Raw genomic sequence first — 18,207 nt, 5'->3', positions numbered from 1 at the left:
TGCATGTTTTCATAACCCATACAATTTATAAATCCCTCTTTGACTAAGCATGCACTCTGAGGCGGTCTTAATTTGAGATCTATGTAATGTGTTTGCAGTCATTGTTGTTATAAACTTCTGAAACAAAAATAGAATACAAATGCATATCCGTCAGTCACAGCGGGATGCTGGTTGGCAAACGTCACACTCAGTACAAAAAAGAGTTCCAAAAGGTTACAGCATCTAAAGTATGTGACTAAATGTGATGGCATTTCCTGCAGGGGTAGCAGGTTAATACTTCAAAATAAGGAACTGATTTCACGTATACCTGACCACAATCCTAGACAGATAGCAATGGGGTGGGAAGAAGAATCCTCGTTGTTGTGCATTGGTTGTAGTTGAAGGAAAAGAAGTAAAAACATGAATCAGTTTTATTGGTGTGCATTAAAACCTGTGACAGTAATAGGATCAAAATTTATAGTTCTTCAATCAGTAGTGAGTCATTTGTGTAAGATGTGTTTGATGCATAAAACTGTAGTTCACCAACCACTAAACCGGCTAATAAGGAAGATCACTGTGGAAGTTGGAAAGATGAAGGGGAAAGCAATTTGAAAATGCTCAAGTAGAGTCTATGTGGAGGTGTCTCAGACCTGCTTGGAACAATAGAAATTTTTCATTAATGAATCTGGAATAGTTCCTCAGTTGCTTATGTTAGTTGCTCAGGAATCTCTTTTTTGCTGTATTTGCATTATTAGACTGGCCCATAGTTCAGATCTTTACCACTGGAAATTTTTGCTTTTGCTTCCCTTCTTTCCAGAGGCACTGTACAAAAATATCTAAAGTTTTCCATGGAGAAGTATATCTCCTTTATTCACCTATAATTTACGAATGGGAATTGCTGCAGCCTACTTTTTAGGAGGAAGACATGTGGACCTTTTCAGTGCATTAACAGGAGGCACATTGTCACATCTTCCTGACAGACTTTACTGTTTCCTCCATATCATGCCTAAAATGTAATGTTTCAGAATTTCTCATTCTTGCAAAGCTTATTGAAGAAGACTAAACAGCTTTTCTTGTTATTTTATTCCTAATTTGGATTTTCTACAGGTAAAATAAGAGAAAGGAAATTATGTATGCATAACCCAAAGGTCACATTAGTGGAAAGAAGATCCTAAACAACCATATTACTACATTTTGGCAGGGTTTTCTGGTTATCACTCAGTGTGATACTGTCACATCAAGCAGCTATTAGTTAGCTTGGAGCACAGGCAGAGTTTGCTCCCTAAAGGATGCATGAAAGGACCTGAGCAAGACCCCATGATGTGAAGGGGACGGTAACAAGGAGACACATGGCACCTTGGAGTAGTGTAAATGAGCTTTATGAGCTTGTAGCATCGATGTTGCAGTGGTCGTTCACCAGTATTAATTTTAAGCATTTATTTTTGGGACATCATTCTGTCAGGAATTAACAGTAGTTGGAGGATGATGGTATTTCCACTGACTCATGGTGTACACAACTCTCGCTGTAGTGCTTGCTGCAGAGTGCTTGTGAGGTGAGGTATTTGCTGTTAGTCCCCAGGTGCAGAACTGAGTGAGGATGAAGCTCCAGCTCTGGGTAAAAGGGAAGGGAGATATAAAATGAGGTGAGCCACGTTGGACAGAGAGAAAACCAAGACCAGTGCAGGAAGTAAAGCTGTTAGCAAATTGTCTTGTTTTATTCATGAAGAACATAAGATGTCTACATTTATGTTTAGCCCAAATGGGCAGCTTCAACCATAATTTCTGTCAGATATGAATGAGCAATCTAACTCAAGATGCCTCACATCTCAGGACTGCTTAATGGGCATCCACTGGGGAACAGAGAGAGATGGGGTGCAAAATGCACGTGTCCTGTACTGCAGTCCACCTTGCAGGCAGAGGTCAGAGGAGCAAATAGGAGATGGGCTTAGAATGAGAAAGGAGACATCCAACACTCCCCTCCATCAAAACTGTGTTTTCCCTAGAGAAAATGATAAAGTTGTTGGAGAACTGTAAATGTCGAGTAGAATATTTAACCAATTTCTGTCACTGTCTGTAGGTTATATTTTAAAAAGACTGGGTTTGTAATAAAATCCTGTCAGAGAAAATTTTAATCAATCTCTGTGGGTTTTGTCCCTATGAAAGCATATGGGATTTGTTCACTGTTCAGAGATTTTAGATTAAATAAGACACAAACAATATCCTGCAGATACTCATACATTGGAATCTCATCATAGTGTTCTCTGAAAGATGTACTCTCTCTCTAAGTAATAAATGTAGAGAATAAGAACATAAATCTTAAATATGAAGTTTTAAAAAATAAAGACTGACAAGTGTGTGCTCAATACCTTACGGCAGTCTGTGGTCAAAAACAGAAATACACCCATGTAACATTTGTTCTCATAGCACTGCACATAGGAGCACTTAATGTCTTTCAAAGTAATTTCCAAATACCAGCTAATAAAGCTTCTCTGTATTCAATAATTAAGTTAGTAAATTATATGTCTACCACTTTATTAACCTAATAGTGTTATGCATCCCTGTTACCACCTTGTTTTAGTTCTTCCCTGGTCCTGCAACACTGGCAGCTTCTGCATCTTTGGAGGTGCTTTAGGTCCCCTTTCCAGGTCGGGAGAGTAACTACATCAAATCTGGCTCAGAGGTGATCTCACAGAATCACAGAAGCCCTCCAAGATCATCTGGTCCAACCATCACCCTACCACCACTGTCACCTACTGAACCAGGTTCCTAAGCACCAGGTCCAACCTTTCCTTAAACACTCCCAGGAATGGTGACTCCACCACCTCCCTGGGCAACAAACTCCAGTGCCTGACTGCTCTTTCTGAGAAGAAATGTCTCCTAATTTCCAACCTGAACCTCCCCTGGCACAACTTGAGGCCATTCCCTCTAGTCCTGTGAGAAGAGGCCAACCCCCAGCCCCCAACAGCTTCCTGTCATGTAGTTGTAGAGAACAATAAGGTCTTCATCATTTTGTTCCAAACCCCCAAGTTGCCTGCTGCAGAAAGGGAAGGTGCCTCAGGGTGGATTGCCCTCTTTATTGCTCACAGACAAGTTGCAGATTGACAACAGCAAAGTCACTCTGAGTTTCTTGGCTCATTCTGCACACACACACACACACCCTTCCCTCCTGCCCCCCAAGGACAACACTGCCCATTCTACTTCTCAATGGTAGCCTTTACTGGCTTTATTCAGCTGGCTGGTGGCCACACAAGTCCTCAAATGAAACTTTTCCATGAAGTAAGAACATTTTCTGGACATATACTCTTTATATCCTATCCCAAGACTGGCTCCAGCTGGACTTCTGGTAATGAAAATATCAAACAATATCTTCATTTCCTGGCCATGCTTCACAGTAGAGTATTGTTTTGTTCCCTTTCCTGTTCGTGCCTGATACGTGTAGCAACCCCTTTCTCTAGGCCTTCTGAAAAAGATGCGTGTGATACCCAATGTTGGTCTGTATGAAATGTAGGGATGTCTCTGCCCCTTGGTCTTTGTGCCTTCCCTTGGCTTGCTCTCTGTTACTCCTGATCCGTGCAGTGTTCTTTCTCATTCTGGTTCTTCCTTTCTGTGCTTATTTACATCTGTCCTAACATTTGGGTTATTCTGGTGAATTTTTTTTATAGGTTCCAGTTTACGTGTTCTAATGGGCCAAAACAAATTGTATTCACACACCTGTTCATGGCTTGCTTGTCTGGGCTGATCCACTTAATATTTGGATACTCATTATTTTTGTTCTCCTGGGAGCAATTTGTCATTCTTTTTTACAGGGGTCAGGATCCAGCTTCTGTTTAAATGTACTAAACGCAGGACAAGGATACGATCTAGTTCAGAGATTTTAAGGCATTTACCTGATTGTATTATGCCAGGCCTCATACTATCAGGGAGGCACTTAAGCTCATCTTTTTCTCAGTTGCTGGCATATAAAAGCAGTACAGATTGCTGTTCATGCCTGGCCTTATTGTTGCACATAAAATTACAAACAGAAAGTAGCAGAGTTCAAACCTTGCATGCTTGCACGTCTCTTCAGGCAGATGGGGTAGATGGCCTCATGGGGACAATTAAAGAATAAAGCAATAAGGAAAAATGTCAAGCAGAAGGAAAAAGTATTATGCAGAACATTTCATGCAGTGATTCTGGTTACCCCAGCATTAATAATCAACTCTATAAACACATAACCACAAAATCCTTAAGCAGATTTGTATATTTATAATTTATAAAAATGTATTTTCTTTGGACAGAAACCATAACGAGGCAAGATGAACATATCTTCCAGTGTTTACAGTAAAAGATGCTGGAGAAGCCAAGCACAATAAATATTTTAGTTCCATAATCTGGCTATTAACAGGGACTGTGACTACTTGCCAAATCTCTTTGGAAGTTATAAAAATTGTGGCATAGAGAGCGACTTTTCACATCATTTTCTTAAATGTTTAGAGGTTTAAAAGGATAGCAAAGCAATTTGTTGCTATAAACTGGCAAATCTGGGACAGAATGTTACTGTCACACACTGGCTATGTCAGTGTCACAGCAGCTCATGGAAGCTTCTTCTAAGCAACGGTTTGCATATCACTTCCCCCGGGGACCAGCAGCAAGCTCATTTAAAAGAAGCAGTCACAGAATATTTTCCCTAAATGATGCAACTGATAGTAGCATTGTGTGTGCTAAATACAGACACCAAAGAGTTCCAGGAACAACTTGACTGCCTAAAATTTCAATAAAAAAAACAGATGAGTAAACTTTGGGTGCCCAATTACACTCTTTCTAAAATGGACGGAAAATTCTTACAGACTTCACTGAAAGGGGATTAATGTGGAGTAAAATTTTAAGTTTATCCAGCATTAACCCATAAACACAAACCTTGATAACATCAGGAGGGCCACTGATGTGTTTAAAGTTGAGCATTTCTGCTCCAGATGTCTGTTGGGAAAGCAAAACAGCAGGCTGTAAGTGATCCAGGAGACTCCTGGAGATCATTGAGGATAACTTGCTGGAAAAACTGACCAGAGGAGAGGTGTTACTGGACCTGGTGCTCACCAGTGAGGAGGAACTCGTTAAAGAGGTTCAGACTGGAGGCAGTCTGGGCTGCAGCAACCATGCCTTGGTTGAGTTCACGATCTGGAGGAGTATGGGTTTGGAGAATGGACCAACTTGTTAGTATCACTGATAAGCACCAGCCTTGGGCAAAGGGGAATTGAGCAGCTTGTTCTTGTTTATCTCGCTTACAAACTTTGTCCACGAGCTTGGTATGAGAGGTTGCTGAAGGAGGGACTTTTGTGTTGGCAGGATGACCCTGTTCTTACAGCAGAACAGAAACTTGAGGGCCATGGTGCCTAAGTGAAACCTTTTTCTTCTGTAAAATGAATATTAAAGTTCACAACCCTGAATATGATAATGAGCTTAATGAAGTATGTGCTAAACATGTATGACTATAACCCCTCACTCAAATCATGGTAAACATCACCCTAGGGAGGGAATGGATAAGGATAGGATATTTAAAAAAAAAAAAAAAAAAAAAAAAAGGAGTTGGTGTAAACATACAGGAGAATAAAAAAGAAAAAAAAAAAAAGAGAGAGAAGATGAAGTTAGAGTGAGGAAAAAAGAAGAGCTGGGGTTGGAAAGAAGAAATGGGAAACCTAGAAGACGCTGTGCCCTTTTCTCCTCCACCAAGACAGGGAAACCTTGGGTGCCTTCCCTCTTTGGTGAGAAATACCTGGGATAGCATTTTGCTAGCACTATTATCTTGTGTTATCACCATTGCAGTGTATTTATCAATGGCAATTCCAAATTTGTTGTATCTGTCACCTCATTAAATACGTTCAACTTTGTGAAGCTCTCAGTGAAAGTCCTTGGCAGGGCTCTGAAACAGGCAAACGTTGGACTGCAAATGCTTTCAACTCTGTGAAACTCTGTGAGAGCTCTTAGCAAGGCTCTGAAACAGGCAAACGCTGTCCCCTGGTAAGTCCCCTCTCATGCAACAATGGGCTTGGCAAAGCCCATTGTCCCTCTTAGGGACAGAACAACTGGTCAGAGCTGGTAACTCTTTAATAACGCTTTTCTTAGAGCTTTCTGGTGAAACTGAACAAGTACAAGTCTATGGGGACCAATGACATGCATCCCAGTATCCTGAAGGAATTGGCTGGTTCAATTGCCAAGCCTCTCGCCATCATATTAGAAAAGTCATGGCAGTGAAGCAAAGTCCCTGGTGACAGGAAAAAGGGAAACATCACTCCCATTTTTAAAAAGACAAGAAAGGAGGACCCAGGGAACTACAGATGGATGAACTTGGGATGTTCAGCCCAGAGAAGAGAAGGCTCTGGGAAGACCTCATTGCGGCATTTCAGTTCTTAAAAGGGGCACTTAAAAATACAGAGGGTGACTTTTTACTCAGGCAGATAGTGATAGGACAAGGGAGAATGGTTTTAAACTAAAAGGGGGTAGGTTTAGATTAGATGTTAGAAGGATATTATTTACTCGGAGGGTGACGAGGCAGTGGTACAGATTGCCCACAGCAGTTGTGGATGCCCCATCCCTGGAGGTGTTCAAGGCTGGATGGGGCTTTGGTTTAGTGGGAGGTGTCCCTGCCCATGGCATGGGGTTGGGACTGGGTGGTCCTTAAGGTCCTTTCCAACCCAGGCTATTCCATGATATACCAAAAGGTGTGTTTAAGTACGCAGCCATGATCTATCCTACCATTAATTTAGGTTAAAAAACAAAACAAAAAGAACTCTTAAATTCCAGTGACAGTTTCTTCAAATTGGCTCTTCATGCTTTGAACCAGATTAGTTAAAAATGCATTATTTTTAGGAAGAGTTTACATGTACTCTAACATTTTTAGTACGTTCTATGTTCTTTCGTTAATAGATGCTAATACATTTCTCTAGGACATAGGGAATAGGGAAGTATCTCGCTGATTGTTTCTCAGGTTTTAATGGCCTGACTAGAGCTATCAGCTTAGCTCCAGGAAAATGTGTGTTCAAAACATTCTGCTGTTTGGCTCCCCTGCAGAGAGGCTCCTAGAGGAGCACACTGCTCAGACATGTTGAACTACTGCAGAGAATAGGTAGCATCAAAGAGAAATAGGAGAGCCATTAGCCACTGAAAATAAATGCACTCCTTATCTGCTGCTCTACCGCACTATACATTGCACACTAAAAGCCATATCGCTAGCCACTCAAAGTCAGTATTTCTTGATTCTAAATGCTAATGTAAAATGTGTTGGTTCTTGAACATAAAACCCTTTCACAATTGCTTTGTTTTGTTTTGTTTTGTTTTCTACACAAAAGAATCTGTGAAGGGTATAAAGAAAATCGTCTTTTCGGTCTCACTTTCTGAAAAAAAAAAGGCAACTTTTGTGCTACCTCGTTAAGTCGTGCTGCCTTAAAACCAACCTTGGTGTATTCAGGGCTTGTGCTGTCGTCAGCTTTGAGATCGCAGCGACCAGCAGTTGAAAGGGATAAATTGCTTGGAGCTGGACTTCATCTCTACAGTTTTTTCCCATGTGTGTATGTTGTCATCTAACAGTTGTAATGTCTACCATCTCCTTTGTATGTTTTGTACTTCTTTCTGCTAAAATGATTTAAAAAGTAGACTGCTCGTATTCAACAGTATGGAAGCAGCTTTCCAAGAGAAAACAGGTGGCCTCCAGTTCTTGGATCTTTTAGGAGATGTGTAAGCTGTGTCAGAGCTGCACTGCTGACTTTTTTGAAGGCAGGGTGCCAATGTAAAGCAATGAAAAGCAATGAAAAGCAATTCAGAGTTTTGGTTAAAGCTTTTACTGGGTTTCCCTACAGCAGTTTGCAAATCTTCAATCCTTCTCCAGTCCTTTGCAATTCTTCACATGCAGTCTATGCACTGCTATGCATTTGATTTTTTTTTTGTCCTTAGCATTAGATAAAAATAATGTGATATTTGTAAAGAAATTGAAGTGATAAGAATTGTTTTCTAGCTACTGGAGTGGCAGAGCATAGCTCTTGAAAAAATACCAGACTTTTATAAGTTTGTTTGCAGCCCTGAAAGCTATCCACATCCTGGGCTGCACCAAAAGCAGTGTGGCCAGCAGGGTGAGGGAGGTGATTGTCCCCCTCTGCTCTGCCCTTGTGAGACATCACCTGGAGCCCTGTGTTCAGTCCTGGGGCCTCCATAACAAGAAGGACGTGGAAATATCAGAACGTCAGATGTGGGGTGGAAATATTAGGCCCCAGAGGAGGGCCACAGAGCTGATCAGAGGGCTGGAGCACCTCTCCTGTGGAGACAGGCTGAGGGAGCTGGGGTTGTTCAGCCTGGAGAAGAGAAGGCTCCATGGAGACCTTACAGTGGCCTGCCTGTACCTAAAGGGGGCCTGCAGGAAAGCTGGGAAGGGACTTCTTGTCAGGGGGTGCAGTGATAGGACAAGAGGTAATGGCCTTAAACTGAAAGAGAGGAGATTTAGATTAGATATAAGGAGGACATCCTTCACTCAGAGGGTGGTGAGGCCCTGGCACAGGCTGCCCAGAGCAGCTGTGGGTGCCCCATCCCTGGAGGTGCTCAAGGCCAGGCTAGATGGGGTTTGGGGCAACCCCCATGGCAGGGGGTTGGAGCTGGGTGGGTTTTAAGGTCCCTTCCAACCCAAGCTATTCTGTGATTCTGTGATTATATTTCTAGTTTCCTGTCAGTTACAAATCATCTTGCATGTAAGGATTGGAATGAATGCTGATAAGTGGTAGGGCACATTCCTTAAATACTGCCCAGAGTTAGGGGTATGATAGTAGGGACAGGAAGAAAATATGCAAAGTGTTCTGTTCCAGCTACTGATGTGTTGGTTTCATCCTTCTGAGAGACATAGTGGGTGGGATGTGTGCTGTGGTTCCTTCTCGTATGTGGGTGTTGCACTGGAAATTCTCATTCAGAAACCATTATTCCTGCAGGTGTTTTAGAGATGGCCAAGTATGTGTTAGCAGCCTTGGAGATAAATTGCCCCAGAAGACTTTCCTTTGGCTCCTGTACAAATACAAAGTACTTCTCATAGCTAAGGCCATTATCTATTATGAAGTTGGCGTTTTTAGACGCTGGGCTAATTATCAATATATTCACAGAAAAAGAAAAAAAAAGCTGACATCTCCAGAATGTATGTTATGATCGTACACATTGCAGAAGAAATGTAGCCAGGCTTTTTGCCAAATCCTGTAGTTCTATTCTATAGTTGTTTTCCAACGGCTGTGGTACAAATGCCTTCAACTCTTGCACAGTTGCCACAATTTTCATCTGATTAAACTGCTATGGTCAACTAACAAAGGAATATATTTGAATGAGACTCCAGTTAAATACTCTTATTTTGACATACTTGATTTCTGTAATAACCACTGCCAAGTATTTCTTTTTTTTCTGGGTCAGAATGAAAGTAAAGCCAGAGTCCAGAAAAGCTAAACAAAGCTGTTTCAGCAGCCCACTCTGTGGAGTATTATGTAGTTGAGTATCTGTTTCAAAGAGGAGCCACAATTATTTCTTGCATAAATATTTAGATAGTTGCATGTGCTGAGAAACAAAGACTATTCTAGATCTGAAATTGTGAGGGACGTCCATCTAGAATTTTATATTCCACGTGGTTTAGTTTATGTATATACCGTAGCAGTTGCAAGACAGTACACAGTTTGTACCGTTAAAAAGGCTTGTAACATTAATCCTGACCTTCGCCCTTTCTGTTGGCACCTAATTTCCCAATGCTTCATGAGAATCTCCCTCTTAAACTACTTCTGAGTTTCCTTTTATAAGTGTTCTGTCCAGATGTTGTCTGTCTACCTCTGCCTTCCCAAATGATTATTTTTAGTGCACTGTAATTCCGACAGAATGTTGTCTTTGCAAGCTGCATTGCATTCACTATCTAGGACGAGCAATTAATACAAATAGTATGTTAGAGTTTTTGCGTGCCTTTTTCTAATGATTTCTTTTTAATTACAGAGCAAAGAGATTGCATTTCAGCTTCATGAAGACTTAATGAAAGTTCTTAATGAGCTTTACACGGTAAGTACAGTTGCTTACTTAGCTTATCTTATACAAATTCCATATCAGACTTCTTCTATAAGCTTTAAGTATCCTTTTATCTACCAAGTTACCCCCAGTGGAGGTTCTTATTTTTGTCTCTTTACACGAGGCCAAATTATCTCTTTTGGAAAGACCACTCCACTCACTTGTTTAGAATACGTACACTAATACTTTCAGGATTACTCTCTACTTTCAAACCTTTCTCCCCCCAGACTATGCTAAACCAGTTTCTCATCATTTTTGTTGGTTATTAATAAGGCATTTCTACTCAGACCTTACCAGAGCAAAGCTTTTCTGCCTTTTTTATTTTTTGCCAGTGTTGCCATCTACTTCGTTCGAATCATTGACTAGACTCAGTAAAAGTCATAGTTGCTTGCAGATCCAGTGCAGTGGTGTCTAAACATTTCCTATGTGTACTGCCATATCCTTGAAAAGTAAATAATGAAAAGAAAAATGGAAGGTTGTATAGGCTTTCCATACCATTCTGAAAGGTCAGGAAGAGAAAAAACAAAACATAGAGCATTCTGGCAAGCTTCTGCTAACTGTTTGGAAATTCTGAAAGAGAAGAAGTCTGAACTTCTTTTCCTCTTCGAAACTCATCTACTTATCTCATTACTGCAGGATGAGATCCTGTCTGCCTGAAAGCCATCTCTCAAAATGTTCTGGGGACAGGTACCAACAATATTTTCTAAGAAAGAACCAAGTGAGAATTACTTTTTGTTTTGTTTTGTTTAAACATAGCTCTGCAATGAAAAGGAACTGGTGAGATCCACCTCCTACAAGTCTGTTGATTCCTGCTGGTTGAGCAAGTAGTACGTCTAAATTTTATCTTGTATCTGAAAGAGATGAAAGTTCTACACCCAGATACCTTACATAACAGTCCCTAGACTGCTCCCTTCCCTATCCTCAATATTTGGGGGACCAGAAAAACAAAACCCAACAACAGCAGTAAAAAAACAACAAAATATTTATGTCGAGAAACAATTTGTGATTTTAAGGAAGTTTAGGAAGACATCAGAGACCAGCTCTCCTCACACTGAGATCAGTCAAGCATTACTTGTGTCTCATCTGTTTTTATTTTGACCTAGGAAAATTGTGCACCATCTGCAGATGGGTTGAAGAGCATTTGAACTCAAGAACAACTTGGGTGGCGAAAAAGAATTCCAAATAAATGTAGACCTGTATCACTGCCCTAGATTCTTTTGGATTGTAGTTAAGGATGCAAGTTCCTAAAACCTGCCTAAAACTTTTTTTTCTCTTTTTTTTGAGGGCTTTTCTTAATTTTTTTTCCTGAAATCACCGCTGATTTTGTAAAACATGATACTGCAAAAGCTTGTTGCCTCAGGCCTGTAGTCTCTTAAATATGCTGGGATCGGCTGCTCTAAAGTAGTGATAGCCTCAGACAATTCACACAGCTGCAGGGAATCAGTGACTGTAGGAGCAATTGCACAAGCAGGACTTCAGTGATGAGTAAGCCCTGAAGATACAGCCTTGTTCCAATTAAACAGTTATGTAACTCGAGAGCCCAGTGAGGTGCAGGATTAGTGCCTGTGCTCCCAGGATAGGAAAACACTGAAGCCTGTGCTGAAATACTTGTCTGAATCACCAGTGAAAATCCACAGGACTGAGCTTTAGTATTTTCATTCTTTTTCATCACATTAGTGTTTATGTCTTCCCACTAAGAGCTGCAGAAGTTTATTCAGATACGAACTTCTATGTTATGCCCTCCAGTGAGTGCCCCTTCATTTCTCAGAATTCAAAATTTTTGATAACTAGGAAGGTTTTTTAAGCTGATAGAATACAGAATATATGCACCATTTAAATTAAATTACTGCTGTACAATATTTTGGGGGGGATGAAATAAACCACCTAATTTTTAGGCACCTGCAATGTAGGTACAAATATCCTAGCCTGCTGTCTGCGTTCCAGTTACAGGTGCTGGAAATCTAATATGGGGAGATCAGAACCCTTCACCTGATCAGAACCCTTCAGCTGATCACGTGCTTCAGATGAAATTAACTACACCGATAACTCTGCTGTCCAGTTTTTCATTGATTGCAAAGGACTTTATCAGCTGTAGGTGCCCATATTTACCCAGAAACAAGCCACACTTAGTAAAGTGACAATATGGTGCAGAATAGCACCTGCTCCACTACTTGCAGCCTTAGAATGATCATCAGCTTATCTGTGTAACATATATCCTGGTGTACATAAAGGTAGAAAGATACCTAGACAGATGAACACCTCATACATAGGTTTTTAATTCTGTGTAACATTTACTGTTTACAGAATAAGATCATATCATAGTGGCTTCACATAAACAAGTATCTACATTTTTTAACTCCAGGAGGCATGTTTCTCAGTCATTTACAAAAGGGAAAAGTCATCTTTCTGCTTTTCCCGTGATTTATGGGAAAAAAAAAAAGCAAACAAACAAACAACAACAACAAAACAGTAAGATTAATTTCAGTCTTACTGTTGTGAAGTAAATCTTTGTGTCCAAAAGAAATCAAATGAATTTCAAGTCAGTAAAAAACTGAAGTCTCTCCCTGTTAATCTACTCTGGTTTTTGAAAGAATGGTACTTTCATGAAATGTAACTGCTAAAATGTAAAGCCTTACTGGAGTTTAAATACCCCTAAAGCCTCCATGTGAGAGGCCAAATATCAGTTTCTAAACACACTGAGTATGTGCATGAATGGGTTTAATAATCTGCTTACTGCTTATGGCATCATCCTTTATTTTACAAGAAAGATCTGTAAAATAAGGTCACCTTCCAGAATTTAAAAAAAAAAAATTAAAAAAATTACAAAAATGCACTGAAAAGAATGAGAGTATTAAAATCATTAAAAGCTAAAATAAGGAGAAGGACTTGTTTTGAGGCACGGGTATAGTCTTTATAAAGAAGTTGAATGTTTTATTTGTTACTCCTTGAACTTCTCAGATAAGCATTGGGTCCCTTAGGCAGATGTATGCAGACACACAAGTATTTAAGTATTTTTGCAGCTCCACAATACCTCTTTCATGCAAGCATCATGTTCTACGCTCCACCAACAAGATGTAAGACATTATGTGCCTAGATTTCCCTAATGTTTTGGGATGAAGGGCTGGATTAAGTAATTGTTCCAAACCCATATGATGAGAGGTTTTACCACCCATCTCTAGCCAGACATCAGGCCTTACCCAATCTGCATTCAGATTTTTCAAGCACAAGGTACCTCAAAACCAATTAGAATGATACAGAGTAAATGGGATGTTTAAATTAATTGCTACTGATTTGATCCAGATATTTTTAATGGATGAATTCAGACACAACCTACTAAGTATCAGAATAATAACTGACTTTGTTCTGGTGATAGTGCTGCATCAAGTGTCCTAGTCATCTGTATCACAGCCGGTGTCAGAAATAAAAGGTAATTTCAGGACCCTTCTCTGAAAATTCAAGCTTCACTTCTGCCTCAGAAAATCCTTTTTAACCTGTTCATAGGATCAGATCTAACTACTGCTCTAGTTAGGGACTTTTGTCCGTTGGTGTTGATGGTTTTTAAATCAAATTCTTCAAATCAATAAGTAGTGCTATAGATTTTGCAAAGGAGAAACTGTTCCAAGAGAAGAAAAAAATAAAGCCCTGAGGAGTTGAAGAGACTTGCCACCTTTCACTAAGAATGCAGTCTGACGGTTTCCAATTAAAAAACCTCTTTCTGCGCAGATATATTTTTAAGACCATGGAAGTCTGAATCTCTGCTTTTTGAGAGACAGCAAAGCTATTTGGCTGCATATTGAATGTGGAGAAGCTCAGAACTGCAGTGAAATGTCCAAAAAAATAAAGTCAGACATTTTAGAATATTAAATGCCCGTTCTTTAAAAAATCACTCCATTAAGAGATCTTTTGCCTTGCTTACACTTTATGTAACTCCTTCTTTTACCCATTTGCATCACTAGGAATTATCCTGAAAATAGGAGATGTGTATAATAGGTCTTCTGTTTATTCCCTGAGAGTAGTTCAGCTTGTATTCACTAAAAATAATCAAATAGATAAGTTTCTGTCTGTATCTTTGCAAGTTCAGTAAATTATAAGTGGCAAGTACTTTTAATTATGCATGGTTTCTCCTTGGCTGTGCCAGACAATCAGTATTTTCAGGTCTGCAACATCCCAGCTACTGTGCATTCATCTTACTCCTATCCTCTCCCTATTACTCTTTCAGCCAGTGTAGGCTAGAAATTAGTCCCATGTTTTACATAAGGATATAAGCTGTTGAAACTAGAGCAAGGTGTTCCTTTTGAGTAAGCAGAGATGAAGAAATAAAAGCCCATTTAGTTGTGTGAGGTCACAGGTTGAAGGGTTTTTCCTGACAATTCCAGAAAAAATGTTGATCAAACTGAAAACTGTAGAGGTTTGTGTCGATGTTTTTTGCAAACTGAGAGATTTAGAGATCTTTTTACATGTTGATTGAATGAGCAAATAAATTATTGATCTTACCATTGATCCTCCTTGCTACAGAGAAGGCTCCCCAAACTCTTCTTACATTTCTCTTGAAAGCTACCATATCTTGTAATATCAGATCAAGTATTACAAAATATCGATAACATCTGAGTAATAGGGCATGATAGGAAACAGTGGGTAGGCATAGTCTTTTCTTGCAGTGCAGGGAAGTCTCCACTGAAGTTCTTTAGGAGTCAGGGCATATTCGTAAATGACCTCTGAGTGTGTGTGTGGTGATGGGGAGTAATGAGTGGACATTGGAGGGAAAAAGGCATTTCACATAAATACAACATGTTGAACTTTAACTGACTGGTAACAGTCAGTAGTAGATAATTCTAGGAAAATATACCATGCAACTTTAAAGAGTGGGGGGATCAGCTGTCAGAAGCAATTAGGAAAAGAAAAGAGAGCAAGACTGAAAACATAATCAGATGCATTTATAATTCTGGCCCATGTATACTCATATCTTTCAGTACTGTCTATGGCTCTGACCTTACGTGGAAACACTGGAAAAAAGTACTTGGAAGAAAGATCCATTGAGGGTTTTCTTATGAGTCCTACATCTACTGTTCATGACATTTCTTCCTTTTAAGGAGAAATTACTAACGTCCACTCCTCCTTCAGAAGAGAGGCTAAGTAAAACAGAATGATCAAATGGGGAACTATAAATGAAAAGTTCAAAAGAAAGGAGTTGAGAGCCACAAGAATAAAAACAGGAAAGTGGTAGGAACTGAAGTGAACACTGAGCAAAGCAACCATGACAGTGCCAACTGCTTTAGAGATACTTTTGAAGACAGGCTGCTAGACCTGGGGAGTGGTATGCCTGGACTGGTACAACTTCAGTGTATGAATTATACACCTATACTTACCTGACTGGATTTATTACACATCAGACTGGAATCAGTGAAGGAAGATAAGATCTTAGAGGTTCACTGACTGAGAACAGTGCTCTCCTCTTCCCTTTGGCCCTGTACCATTCTAGTTTTTTGTTTTTCTGAGCTGTTTTGCTCAAGAGTCAGAAAGGCCTATAAAAGAGTTCATTAGGTAGGAGCACTAAGGTGAATCATCTCCAATATTTAGTGACATTTAGAAATGTGAAAGGTATTTAGCTGCCTTGTATATATCTCATGCAAAATCTCTGCCTCTTACTTTTTGGAATAGGAGCTTGAAAGCATGCTCTGAGTGTAAGCAAGCAGAACTGTAGATACTTTCCACCATCAAAGCAGATCTAAAGTAACTGAAGAATTGACAAGTGACAGTCTAGTCAGTCTGTTAATCTGCATTTGTAATATCTTTTTGTGTGTGTGTGTGCTCCATTTTGCAGAAGTTGACCATGATAAAATCCACTGAGTATAGCAAGGAGCAGGATTTTTTTCAAACATCATAAAAATACATCCTCATGTCTACTACTTAGTTTTCCAAATTTCACCCTCTGTCATCTTGCTTTTCCCAAGCAATACAATTGTAAGGCTTGCAGAAAAGTGAAAATAAGGACAGTCTAAAGCAAACAATTTAATATTAAATAAGACTAGGTCTGCTGGGCCACTTGCATTTTTCAGTTGCTTTATCTCACTCTTTAAAATTTTAGTTGTCTAATTTCTAAGGGTAGTTACAGTCAGATTTTCTTACTTTACTGAAATAGCATAGAATCTAGATTCTCTGTAGAAAACTTAGGTCCAATTTATTGTAGTATATCAGAGATCTGAGAGCTGGTGAAATCTGATTCAGTAATTCTGTATTGGTAATCGTATATCAGAGTCTACTCCTGGAAACACATCAGAGGCTGGCTTGGAAGTGAAAAAGATGACAAAAACAGCTAATACTAAGCCTGCTTAACTGCTAAAGTCCAATGATGTAGTGGAGTTGGTATAAGATATTACTTATTTATTGGGGAAAGCACCAGCTAACCTAATGTAATTAATCCCTTGCAACTGCAGTTTCTGATAGGAGCTCACTACTTACCAGAGACAATTCCGAAACAATTTACACTCACTAATTCCAACTCGAATGAACTTCTGCTCCATTAAATGATTATTTCCTGAAAAAGCACTGTGAAAAAGCTATTAATTATGCAGTTTTATTATACAAATAAAGCATGTTCCTTTGACAAACACAAGATAACTGCAATATATTTTCTCTTTGTAGCATTCTCTTAATACTTTGGGTTAAGATTTTTTCTAGAAAAGTAGTTTGCTTGTAGAAAATGGAAGCTAGAGCCTTGCTACAGGAATGTGCCTCTCTTGTAGCCCACAGAAGTTCAGCATTAATTGCTGTCTTTTTGATGGATTTACCCCAATAATGATTGTGGGTTTAAATAAAATAATTATCTAAGTGATGACTCCAATGTTCCTTTCACTGTGGTAAGTGCTGTGTCCTACCCTGAGCCCACTTACTGAGCTCTTACAAATGATGAAAGTTGCTACCACTAAGTGCAGTCTGTCACCTACAAGAGGGTGCATAGTTTGTACAGCATGATCTTTTCCAACTGCTTATAGTATGACTTAGTTATCTGTCAGAAATCTATATTTTACATCATTGCATCTGCAATAACAGACCTGCTAAATTAGCAGGAGATGAACTCCCGTTTTGATTTTAGAAAGGGATTTGTATGTATTTAACAATGCTTGTTCAGTACAGCAGAAAAGTGCAGCATATCCATCATGATGGCAGTTCAGCATCTGCAACATTACAACCTTGCTGTCTTTTCAATGTATACTTGATAGCTGATCAATAAGCACTTTGGGGGACTAATTAAAGTCAGTTCATTGATGGATGCTCTCACAGGATAGTCTATCAGTTCAACAGTTTGGTGGGCATCTGAGAGTCTACATTGCTTACTTCATCAGAGAATTTGTCATTTGAGTAACAGATCTTTGGATCTGTTACATGGCCACAAATCTGAGATCTGTGGTTCTCAGAACTCCTAATACCGTAAGACTATTTTCAAGAATTAGGTGAGCCTGTTACTGTCTTTTACAGTATCTAGCAGTCTTTTAAATATTCTTGGGAGAGAAGAGGGCATAATGTTAAGGGAAAGATTAATATATATGCAATTTAGCCTGCAAATTATGTGCTAATTTGTTGATGAAGTATGCACTGAAATACCTGGAAGCCTTGTTTATTCCTATTTATTTTCTGTTTGTGTCTGTCTAATTCTTTTTCAAGTTTTTGTTTAGCTGCTGCACTATCAGTTCTTAAAAAACTTTGGCAAATCATGAGAAAGACTGGAGCTCTCAGCTTGCCCTAGAGGCTTGCAAAATAATGATGTCACCAGTGCATGAGCTAAGCAGTGCTATCAATATATCAAACTAGACAGGAGAAAAATGCACAGACTGATCACTGCTCTCTACATGGTGTATACTGATTTCTAAATCAGCATGGCTCAGGTAGGACACGCTGACTGTTGTCCAGCCCTGAGTATAGTGCCAGAGGGAGGGCTTCTTTTTCCATTTTAGTTGTGCTGCAGTCATTTGTACTAAGAACCATGTCATTCTCGCACAAACTTGACTTTCAGTCAGGGTACTCTGGATTTGGCAGCATGTGCTGTAAGCAGGCAGCAAGAGGAAGAAGTGCTCTTCAGTGATGCGAGCTTAGCGAAGTCAGCGTGGAGGCTTCTGAGCCTCTTGGTGAGCCGGCAGCGATGCACTTACACTCCTTCGCTTGACAGCGAGGCAGGCTGAAATGTCATAG

General features: G+C 39.6%; 1 protein-coding gene across 3 annotated transcripts in view; it reads left to right on the top strand.

Moving 5' to 3' along the window:
- SRGAP1 (SLIT-ROBO Rho GTPase activating protein 1) overlaps positions 1-18,207 on the top strand; it is a 149,446-nt gene that overhangs the window by 77,451 nt on the left and 53,788 nt on the right. For all 3 annotated transcript variants that reach the window (XR_011091955.1, XM_068669320.1, XM_068669321.1), the window contains exon 4: positions 9,952-10,014. Coding sequence is in view for 2 of the 3 variants with exons in the window: in XM_068669320.1 (XP_068525421.1) it covers positions 9,952-10,014 (63 nt within the window). In the remaining variant the exon portion in view is untranslated. The remainder of the gene's footprint in view (positions 1-9,951; positions 10,015-18,207) is intronic.

Source organism: Anas acuta, chromosome 1, assembly GCF_963932015.1.
Source record: "Anas acuta chromosome 1, bAnaAcu1.1, whole genome shotgun sequence".
Taxonomy (NCBI): Eukaryota; Metazoa; Chordata; class Aves; order Anseriformes; family Anatidae; genus Anas; species Anas acuta.
The sequence above is the reverse complement of the archived record's forward strand: the minus strand, read 5'-3'. Positions and strand labels throughout refer to the sequence as shown.